General features: G+C 37.2%; 1 protein-coding gene across 9 annotated transcripts in view; it reads right to left on the reverse strand.

Annotated features, from left to right (window-relative positions):
- Taok1 (TAO kinase 1) overlaps nucleotides 1-12033 on the reverse strand; it is a 96198-nt gene that overhangs the window by 18509 nt on the left and 65656 nt on the right. For all 9 annotated transcript variants that reach the window (NM_144825.3, NM_001364134.1, NM_001364133.1 and 6 more), the window contains 4 exons: nucleotides 7894-8028; nucleotides 6003-6239; nucleotides 3202-3330; nucleotides 1602-1805 (listed from right to left, as the gene is read on the reverse strand). In NM_144825.3, coding sequence (NP_659074.2) covers nucleotides 1602-1805; nucleotides 3202-3330; nucleotides 6003-6239; nucleotides 7894-8028 — 705 coding nt within the window. The remainder of the gene's footprint in view (nucleotides 1-1601; nucleotides 1806-3201; nucleotides 3331-6002; nucleotides 6240-7893; nucleotides 8029-12033) is intronic.

The raw sequence follows: 12033 nt of genomic DNA on the forward strand, positions 1-12033 counted from the left end.
ACAGAGGTTATTTTTTTCTTAAGGCAAGACTGGGCTTGGTGGCACAAGCATTTAATGTCAGTACTCAGTTAACAAAGACAAGAAGATCTCACCATCCTAAAAGAAAACAGGTTGGTAAGGCTAGCAAGATGACTTAAAGGATAAAGATGTCTGCTTGTTAAGCCTGAAGTTCAGTCTCAAGGACCCACAAGGTAGAAGGATACAACTAAGTCCTCTTACCTCTGTATATGCATGTGGCCACCCAAAAATAAGTACATAAAAGCGTATTTCAGTAACATCCACCCAAGTAATCATCAGTATAATTATTAAAGGTGTTAGATGCCTTGAGAGGCAGAGGCAGGTGGATCTTTTAGGCCATCCTGGATCTCAAGAGTTTCAGAGCACCCAGGCCTACACAAAGAAACCCTGTCTTGAAAATCAAAAACAAACAAACAAGAAGTGTTAAATGGTAACATATACTCCTCATGGTACCCATTCCAGATCAGAGAGATAAGAGTTGCCAAATTTATTTTCTCATATTCAAAAACAGGTATTTTTTTGTCATTCACATATTATTAGTGAGTAACTTACTGAATGCCTGCTACAGACTAGACAATGGGCATAGAAGAAGAACTGATCGAAGTCTATGACTTTACAGTCAGGTCTAAGGAGGGAGACAGACACAATGGCCTATAAGGTGTTGGTGCATATGTTACTACGCATTTGTGTCTACATGTGTACATAGAGGGGGAAAAAAGCAGAACACTTTAAAAGATGTATTAATCTCTATTTTATATGCATTGGTGTTTTGTCTGCATGTATGCCTTAAGGTGCCAGATGCCCTGGAATTGTAGCTACAGACAGCTGAGCTGCCATTGAAGGTGCTGGGAATTGAACTCAGGTCCTCTGGAAGACCAGTCAGTGCTCTTAACTGTTGAACCATCTCTCCAGCCCCAACAGAGCACTTCTAGAGAAAGGAACTGGCAATCAGAGATTTCTCTCATGTGCTACCACAGGGAGAGCGGTCTTGTGAACATGTGCACAATAGTAATTCAGGTACAGAGAATACATGGACAAAAGCAGAAATTTGGAAGTAACTGAAAATTTCCTTTTTTTTTTTTCTTTTTTTTGGTTTTTTTCAAGACAGGGTTTCTCTGTGTATCCCTGGCTGTCCTGGAACTCACTCTGTAGACCAGGCTGGCCTTAAACTCAGAAATCCGCCTGCCTCTGCCTCCTGAGTGCTGGGATTAAAGGTGTGTGCCACTATGCCCGGCTTTCTTTGAGTTTTCAAGACAAGGATTCTCTACGTAGCCCATGCTATCCTGGAACTTGCTATGTAAGACCAGACCAACCTCAAACTCAGAAATCCACTAGGCTATACGTCCTTGAGTGCTAGGGTTAAAGGCATGGCCCACCATGCCCAGCAAGATTTTCAATCTTCAAAAGAAATTCATTAATAAAGAATTTTATATAATAATCAGGATATTAAGACCAGTTTGGCTTAATAATGAGTTTGAGGCCAGAAGGATTTACAGAGTAAGGCATTGCTGAAAACAGAAAAGTTTTAATTTCCAGCACTGACAGATTTATTCATTTTGATTACATCATTTAAATGTACATACCTCCCTGACAAGGTCCTGTTCCAAGTTATGTCGCCCAAGTAACATTCTTCTTTTGAAGCGACGACATTCTAGCTCTAGATACTGCCTTTGACGTCGAAGAAGATTAGCTTCTTCTTCTGCCTGAAAATGCTGTATATTCTCCTTCTGCTTTGAAAGCCATTCCTGCTTTTCTTTTTTAGGTGTGCTCTGGTTTTCATTCAGCTCCTAGAAACAAAAACAACCATAAACCATTCAGTTACATAAAATTTTTTTTCACAGCACAGTAGACCTAGAAAAGGTAAGTAATATGTTCCCTGCATGCATCACAATGCATAAATAGCTTTAGTTTTGCAATTTAATTTTCATAGTTCCTGGCTTTAAAAGACCAAAATGACTGGCTAATAAATAAAACACCTTTAAAAAACTTTCCAAAACCAGGTGTGGCAGTACATGCCTTTACTTCCAAACCTTTGGTCTAAAGTGAGTCCAGGACAGCCAGGGCTCTGTTACAAAGAAATATCCTGCCTTTAAAAGGCAAACAAACAAACAAACAAAACTGGGCTTGAGAGATGGCTCAGTTAACTCCTCTTTCAGAGGTCGTGAGTTCAATTGCCAGCACCCACATGGTGGCTCTCAACCATCTGTAATGGAATCTGACGTCCTTTCCAGGTGTGTCTAAAGACAACTACAGTATACTCATATACATAAATAAATCTTAAAACAAACAAACAAAAACAAAAAACAAAAAGAGGACATCAACAACAATAAAAACTTTCCAAAAAGAGACAGGAGTGCTATCAATTTTAAAAAATTATTTTTAATTGGAATTATGGATAAAATACAGTTAAACATCATTTAACCCTTTTGTTTTTCAAGATTCTCAAGTTTCTTTTTTTCTGTAGAAAGGATTTCTCTGCATAGAGCTGGCTGTCCTGAAACTCAATTTATAGACCAGGTAGGCCTTGAACTCACAAAGATCCACCTGCCTATGCCTTGAGTGCTGGAATTAAGGGTGTGTGCCACCAATGCCTGGCTTTCAAAATGTCTTGAATGAAACTACCACTCATATTGGGCTAAACCGAAACAAACAAAAAAACCAACTAATACCATTATTCAAAATGATTAAGTTCTAAGATACTAATAATTAATACTGTTATACTTTTACCCTAATGAGCATCAATACTGTACAGAATATTAATCAGTCATCTTTCTTAGGTATAAAATTCTTCAAAAACTATAAAACTGAATCTTTCTTTTCCCTGTCATTCAAGGAAGGAATTCTTTACAGTTTTATTTTATGAAACATGAGAAAATACACAAAGCACAAAATCTGCAACTATCTTTGAATGTGGTTTTTGAGATAGGATACTCCTATGTAGTCTGAGTTCACAGTACCAGATTAAAGGTGTACAACACCAGACCTGGATCAAGAAAATGACTGAGTTCCTATATAACTAGAAAACTAATTAATTACAGAGAAGTATCAATTATACTCCATGCCTTCATGTAAGCAGATACATATTTTGTAGATGCAAATAAATCTTTATGCTAATGCTATCAAATATAGAACCACTGAACATAGCTCACAGCAGAACAACAAGGGTTTTTGTAAAAGAAGCACCTCCTTAAGCTGCTCTTTGCGAAGTTTATATTCTCTTTTTTGAGACTCCAAAAAGCTATTCAGTTCTTTTTTCTGTTGAGCCTGAATGTGTTGCTGGAATTTTTTCTCCTCATTGGCCATCACTTTAGCCTATATAGAATTTAAAAAAGAAAAAAGAAAAAATCAAGTTAGTTAAGTAGAAAAAATTAAACTATAAGTTTAATATCTATCACTAAGGATACTTTAAGAAAAGTAAGAAAAACAAACAAAAACAATCCCCAGAAGCATCAAAAAAACAACCTAACCAATTTACCCTCATCAGTCAAATTTGAGAGATCAATACGGTGTAATTAACTTTTTAAAATGTGTTTATTGTATCAAAATGTTTTATTTAATAAGAAAATATATTCCCTTCAATAAATAAAAAGCAAATACATATTTACCTTCAAACATAAACTAATAATTAGAAAAAGTTTTCATTATGTGTGCTCATGTGTGTGTTGTGTCTATATATAGTTATGTGCTGCCTGCAGAGGCCAGAAGAGTCAAATCCCCTTGGTGCTAGGATTACAGGTGATGTGAGTCACCTGATGTGGGTGCTGGAAATTGAACTTAGGACCCCTGGAGTATATGCTCTTTTTTTTTGTTTGGTTTTAGTTGTTTTTTGGTTTTTTTGGTTTTTCGAGACATGGTTTCTCTGCGTAGCCCTGGCTGTCCTGGAACTCACTTTGTAGACCAGGTTGCCCTCAAACTGAGACCTCCTGAGTGCTGGGATCAAAGGTGTGCGCCACCACTGCCCGGGTGAGTATATGCTCTTAAACCGCTAAGCCATTTTTCAGGCCCTACAACCTAAGCCCTATTTATTGATTGATTGATTGATCGATCGATTGTAAGTACACTGTAGCTGTCTTCAGGCCCTACAAACTAAGCCCTATTCATTCATTCATTCATTCATTCATTCATTTAATGTAAGTACACTGTAGCTGTCTTCAGGCCCTACAAACTAAGCCCTATTCATTCATTCATTCATTCATTCATTCATTCATTCATTCATTTTATGTAAGTACACTGTAGCTGTCTTCAGACACTCCAGAAGAGGGCATCAGATTTCATTACGGATGGTTGTGAGCCACCATGTGGTTGCTGGGATTTGAACTCGGGACCTTTGGAAGAGCAGTCGGCGCTCTTAACCACTGAGCCATCTTGCCAGCCTCAACTAAGCCCTTTTATCTGAGGTAATTTATATATTAAATAATGAAATTCAATCATCTTGAAATTAGATCCTTACCTGTAAGTCATGTGAAAATGAATGTCAAATATTACAAATGTAGCACATATAATTTGGGGAGAAGTATGTGCTGCTTGAGTATGCACAAGTGGAGGCCAGAGGTCTTTCCTAATCACTCTCCATTTGTTCTGAAGCTCTCACTGAACCAACATCAATTCAGCTAGAATAGCTTTCACATTTTGCTGGAATGCCACTGTTTCCTAGAATGTACATTTTTAACCATTGTATTTCTTCTACAGTGCTGGAATTAAAATCTTGAGCCTACACCACGCTAGGAAAGCTCCCTACCTTTTTCTAAAAAATTAACTAAGCCTTACTGTGTGACTCACTTGGGCCGTTTGTGACTTGCTATGTATGTAACTCCAATTAGCTTTCCTTCAGCTTCCAATCCTGTCTCAGTCTCCCAAAAATGCTGCAGATATAGTTATGTGCAATGACACCTGACTTAACCAATTTTAGTAATTTACTTTTTGTTTGCTTTTTTTCTTTTTCTTTCTTCTTTTTTTTTTAAGTTTTATTTATATGATGAGTACCCTGTAGCTGTCTTCAGACACACAAGAAGAGGGCATCAGATCCTATTACAGATGGTTGTGAGCCACCATGAGGTTGCTGGGATTTGAACTCAGGACCTTCGGAAGAGCATTCAGTGCTCTTAACCACTGAGCCATCTCTCCAGCCCCTTGTTTGCTTTTTTTCAAGACAGAGTTTCCTCTGTGTAGCTGTCTTGGAACTCACTTTGTAGATCAGGCTGGCCTCAAATCACAGAGATCTGCCTGCCTCTGCTTCCAGTGCACTGGGATTAAAAGTGTATACTACCACCACTTGGCTCTGAATCAATTTTTAATCACAATGTAAATACTATTTAAGGAGTTGCTTTCCTATATATGTCAATATCTAACACTTCTCAAGCTAATACCCATTTTCTCATCATCTAACATGACTATGAATATCTGCATAGTTTCATAAAACTATATAAAAATCAAGTATTAATATTTATGCTGTCATCTTCCTAATTTTAAAAAATGTATTTTTTCCATTTTTTAACTTGGATAGTGAAAGAGAATCCAGTAGGTATAAAAAATTCTCAATATAGGCAAGATTATATATTCCCTAAAAAAACTTTATGTATACCTGTGCATGTCACACAAGTCTGGGTACTCAAGGAGGCCTGAAGAGGCTGTTGGTTCCCCTGCAGCTGAAGTTAGAAGGCAGAGGCAGGAGGATCTGTGTCATTTTGAGGCCAGCCAGGGCCATAAAGTGATACCAGTACAGCCAAAGCTGCTACATAGAGAAACCTTGTCTTGAACCCACCCCGAACCCCAAAAAGCAGCAGTTTCATTTATAAAACTAATAAGAAAGCATATAGGAATCTTTTCTTAAACAGAAAGCTTTATACAAGTTTACATAAATGCTTCTCTTTCCTGGATCAATTTACTTATTTCCTAGGGCTAGATACTTTAAACTTCAAAATGCTAATTTGGATAATTAAGAGATGAATTAATATTAATATTAATATTAATATTGAATTGGTCACCTCTTTTTCCATAGCAGCTTGGTGTTTCTTAATAAGTTTCTCCATTTCTGCAGCGAAATTGTTACGCTGAGTTTCAAGATCTTTGTCTAATCTGAGCCGATGTTCGTCCATCTCTGCCTTCAGTTTATTTTCCAGCGTCATCAGCTGCTTTTGATGCTGTCGCCTCATCCGCTTATAACCAGACATCTGTTCTCTAAGTTCAGAGTCCTGCTCATGTTCTTGCATCTGTCTTGTAACCTAGACATACAATTGAGGAGGAGAAAAGACAAGAAGGCAAAACAATTTTCTTTCACAAGCATTTAGAAAGCTGGGCATGGTGGTGTAGGCCTGTAATCATAGCATTTGGCTGTCTAAAAAAAAAAAAAAAAAAACAATTGCCAAAAGTTCAAAAGTATAGATAGTACTATATATAATGAGTATAAGGCCAAATAAGTCTTTTAAATCACAAGACTCTATCTCTACTAAACAAAATAATAAAGAATTTAGAATATTACTATTAAGGAAGTAATTAACAGTTTAACAGTTTAAAACTGAAATTTCTAACAGATATTTTAAAGAAATAGGCTGATTCTAAATGTATATGAAAATAGAAAGAAAACACAGAGGCCTCAATGGCAGTGTACACTTATAATCCCAGCATTCAGGAGCCAGAGGCAAGGTTTTGAGGCCACTTTGGTCTACAGAGTGAGTTCCAGGACAGCTAAGGCTACAAAGAGAAACAATGTATTGAAAAACTCTTGGGGAGAGGGGGAGACTAACAAAAACTAGAAACAACTGTACAAAAAAAGAGCATGCCTAAAGCTTCAACTACTTGAAATAAATCTGAAATGAAAGATCACTTATGCTAAAGAGCACAAGAAGAGCCTGAGTAGGAGGTTGAATCACAATCTTAAAAACCTAACCAACCAGGGTTTCTCTGTGTAGCCCTGGCTGTCCTGGAACTCACTTTGTAGACCAGGCTGGCCTTGAACTCAGAAATCCGCCTGCCTCTGCCTCCCAAGTGCTGGGATTAAAGGCGTGAGCCACCACGGCCCGGCTTCCCTTACTGTTAATTCTTTTGCCTGTCAGTCTTTCTTTCTTTTTTTATATATTTATTTTATTTATTTTAGTACACAGTTGCTGTCTTCAGACACACCAGAACAGGGCATCAGATCTCATTGTAGATGGTTTTGAGTCACCGTGTGGTTGCTGGGACTTGGTCTTGACCTCTGGAAGAACAGTCTGTACTCTTAACCACTAAGCCATCTCTCCAGCCCCAATTCTTTTGTTTTTCAACGCTCACTCTTTTTTCCCTTCCTACCCCTACCTCCTACCCCACCCCTACACAATATTTCTCTGTGTATCCCTGGCCATCCTGGAACTTACTATATAGAGCAGGCTAGCCTCAGGCTCAGAGATCCACCTGCCTCTGCTTCCTGAATGCTGAGAATAAAAGTTTGTGCTAACATACCTGGCATGTTAGTTTTTATCTGGTAATAACATTGATTCTCTTGTCTTATACATAAGAATTTTAAATACTCAAACTATGTCACAAATACTTCTTTAATACCACTAATAAAAACTAATTTGAAGCTGAGCATGGCTGTGAACTCCTTCAGTGAGCAGAGGCAGGTGGACCTCAGTGAGTTCCAGTTTAGCCTGGTTTACGCAGTAACACCTTGTTCCAAAAACCAAAAATATTAATTTATTTGAATGCCTGTTCAGTACTTTGTAGTTCTCTTAAACATTTTAAAATATTATGTGAATAAACACCTTGCTTTCTTCAAATAGGGAATTTAAATGTTAAATGTTTTGCAAAATAAATCCAAACATGAAGATAAGAAGGTTAAATGTATTTTCTGTATACTACCAACATAAAAAGATACTACATTTGGAACTGAGTGATACGTACCAGTGATGCTGTTCGTATGGTTGCAAAGTGTTCTCTATTACGATAATGTGACTTGTGACGAGACACCTGAGGGGGAGACTGTGGGTCTGATGCTCTTGTTCTAGGATCTCCTTCTTCCTGGTAATTTTCCTCCTCCTTAAAAGACAGAAAATGAGAAAATATTATGTAAGATGAACAATTTATTTGAGCATTCAAGGAAAAGACTAAAGACAATTTTAATAAGCAATCTAAAAAAAAGAAAAAAAATCCACAATTCAACAAAGCAGAAATAGAAGCTAGAAATACTATTGATTCTTTCAACAAAAATAGAGTTAGCTGAAATTATTTCCAGAGTACATGAAATAGTATATATTCAACATAGAAAATGTACCCACCTACCCCCCACATGTACACATATATTTAAAAAAAAAATCTAAAAAGCGTTAATATACCTTAAAAGCAAAATAGGACAACATATGATGAATGTTTCAAATGGTAATAAAAAATTATATTCTGTGCAAATCCAAAAAGCTTGAATTGGAAAGATGGCTCAGTGGTCAATAGCATGTACTTTCTAGCAGAGGACCCAAGTTTGATTCCCAGCACCTACATCAGGTGGCTCACAAGTATCTTTCTCTCTAGCTTTAGGGAATCTGACAACTCTGGCTTTCTGGGGCATGTATACTCTTATGTATACACATATACACACACTAACATATCCATAAATTTAAAAATAACAAAAACACAACTGAAAGGCTTTAATGTAACTTAAAAGCAAAATAGGACATGTAGTGAATGTTTCCAATGGTAATAAAAAAATTAAAACATTTGAGTTTTAATAAGCAGTACAGGACTATTTTGCTGTTTTGTGTGTTTTCTCTGCTTTGATTATAGATGTGTGCCACTATGCTAGGCTCTAGGTTATATTTATATTTCTGCCATTTATTAAAAAAAAACCAAACAAACGAGAAAGCTATAGAAATGAAAGAAAATTGCTGTAATTGTTACTGGGTGTGGTAGTTTTTTTTAATGATGTCTATGCTAAGACAGCATTGCCATGACTGTGAAGCTAACCCTGACTAGACAAAGACCATGTCTCAAAAGAAAAGAAAAAAATTAAGTGGAAAATGTATATAAATAATGATACTATAGTTTAACCATCATCCACAATAGGTCTGTGGATCTGTTAAAATATATTAAGACTGAGCATGGTAATGTATACTTTTATTCCTAGAACTTGGGAGGCAGAGGCAAGCAGATCTGAGTTCAAGGCCTGTCAGGTCTACATAGTGAGTTCCAGACAAGCTAAAGCCTTGCCTGTAAAAACAACAACAAAAAACAAAAAAACAAAAACCATTTTTCCCTTTAGCCATTTTAATTGAAAATAGCTACGTTTTCAGCACTATAAATCTATCACTATGTTATAGCACCTCAAACTGTAGCTACTTTTATCAATTAGCAGTATCCTCCATTCTATCATCTATTCAGATTATGGTAACTTTTGTATTAGCACTTATCCCTATAGATCCTGCTATGCAAACACTTTATTTACATTTCATTTTTAATTTAAAAAAAATTATTATGTATATGGATAATTTGCCTTCATGAATGTCTGTGTACCACCTGTATAACTCATGTCCATAGGGGCTAGAAGAGGGTATCAGATCCCCTGCAGCTACAGTTACAGTTGGGAGCTGCTATGTGGGTATTGGGAATTGAACCCAGATCCTTGGGGAAAGCAGCCAGTGTTCTTAACCACTGAGCCAGTGGCTAAGATTGACATTTCACTATAAAATATTCATCCATTTTTGTCTGGATAGTGCCTCTGAGTTTTTTGGTTTTTTGGAGAAAAGTTTCACTACATACCCCAAACTGGCCTGGAATTTATATCTCCTGCTTTATCCTTCTAAGTGGCTAGGATTACACACACTGCAGACACTATAACTTTATTTCTATTTACAGGTAAGCAATATTCCATTAGATGTATGTGGTGGTTTGAAAAAATATGACTCCCATAGGCTCATAGGGAGTAGCCCTATTGGGAGGTTGGGTCTTGTGGGAGTAGGTGTGTCAGTCACCAGGAGTGGGTTTTGGGGTTTCATAAACTCAAGCCAGGCCCAGTGTTGCTCTCTCTTACTGCTTGACTGCCTATCAGGATACAGAACTCTCACCTACCTCTCTAGCACCAAATCTGCTTGCATGCTGCCATGATGATAATAGACATAATATCTGAACTGTAAGGCAGCCCCAATGAAATGTTCTTTTTAAGAATTGCCTTGGTCATGTGTCTCCTGACAGCAATAAACTCTTTTCTTTTTCCCCAGAGACAGGGTTTATCTGTGTAGCCCTGGCTGTCCTGGAACTCACTTTGTAGACCAGGCTGGCCTCAAACTCAGAAATCTGCCTGCCTCTGCCTCCCAAGTGCTGGGATTAAAGGCGTGTGCCACCACTGCCCGGCAGCAATAAACCCTTAACTAAGACAGATGTATATAAGTTCCTTATCCACTCACATGTTGATAGGCATATGGTTGTTCCCATCTTTTAGTAATTGTGTTTAGTAACTTCTAGATAATACTACAAGTTGTAAAATCAAAAAGATTATTCTCAGATTCAGAGGCAGAAGGACTGCTATAAATTTAAGAGCAGTCTTCTTTTTATTTAATTCTACTGTTAAGAACGGAGTCCAAGATGACCAGTCTGCTTTGAATTGAACCCAAGGTCATTATACACTACTAAAGTTTCTTCTATTAAACTGTCTTGAGAAAATTAAAATATTTATACTCAAAATTCCAAAGGAGGATTGGGGAGATAGTTCAGCGGACATAGCAATTGTCATACAAGCTTAAAGATTAGAGTTTGAATCCCGATCACACATGGAAATGCCAAGAGGGCACAGCCTGTCTGTAATTGTAGCCCTCAGATGGTGGAGACATGGGATTCCTGGAGCAAATTGGTGAGTTAAGTCAATCTTTGGGTTCAACTGAGACCCTGATTCAAAATGAAGGTAGAGAAAATAATCAAAGAAAACTGCTCAACATGGGACCTGTATATGTGTAAAAAGATGACTACATGACACAAGCAAAAAATTTTTGCAAAGAATGTAATAAATGCTCACTTTTACTAAACCCTGAATTTTCAAATGTATTATTTTATTTTAAATATAAAAGTGGATACTACAGGAGCTGAAGAGATGGCTCAACAGTTAAGAGCACTGACTACTTTTCAGGAAGTCCTCAGTTCAATTCCCAGTAACCACATGGTGGCTCAGAACCACCTATAATGGGATCTGATGCCTCTTCTGTTGTGTCTAAAGATAGCTACAGTTTACTCATATATATATTAAATAAATAATTCTTTTTTAAAAAAAGTGAAATACTACAAAAGTTGCTTCTAGCTCATTAGTCATATCAACTCTCATTTTCTAATTACAACTGCGCATAATTTTCAGGTACATATTTTTCTGATTTTAAAATATTCTAATAATAAATAATTTATGTGATGTTTCTATATTTTTATTCTTTCCAAAATTGTTCCAAATTTCTTTATATTTAAAAACAGCAATTTCCAAAATTCAGGTAACAGATTAACACTTCAGACTATTGCTATGGAAAACTAAGTTTTTTTCTTTTTAGTGAGAGAAAAAGAGCAAGAGAACAAGAGCAGGAGAAGGGAGGGGGGGAAGAGAGAGGGAAGGGGGAGGGGAGCAGGGAGGGAAGGAGGGAGAGAGAAGGGAGAAAGGGGGGGAGAGAGAGCTCACAAGAGAGAGCAAGAGAGCGAGCAAGCATGAGCATAAGGGAGTGAGACCACCTGCGTCCACAGAGTTCAAAGAGGGCATTCTATCCCTTGGCCCTGGGATTATACACAGGTGTGATACAACCTGTGCGTGACATAGCTACTTGTTATAAATCCTAGGAAAAAACTCAGGTCCTTTAGAAATGCAACAAATGACCTTAACCACTGAGTAAACTCAAACTAGTTTTTTGTTTTCATGGGGTTACTAGGATGGTGGTAGTAAACAGGGTCTTATGTGGCCCAGGTCTTACATGGAAGGCTGCAAATTCACTCTGTAGCTAAGGGAACCCTTGAAATCCTGATCCTTCCAAGTGCTAAGATTCAAGTTTGCACCACCACACCCAGATTCCAAAGTACTTAAACTTCAAA

Source organism: Mus musculus, chromosome 11 (assembly GCF_000001635.26).
Source record: "Mus musculus strain C57BL/6J chromosome 11, GRCm38.p6 C57BL/6J".
Classification (NCBI taxonomy): domain Eukaryota; kingdom Metazoa; phylum Chordata; class Mammalia; order Rodentia; family Muridae; genus Mus; species Mus musculus.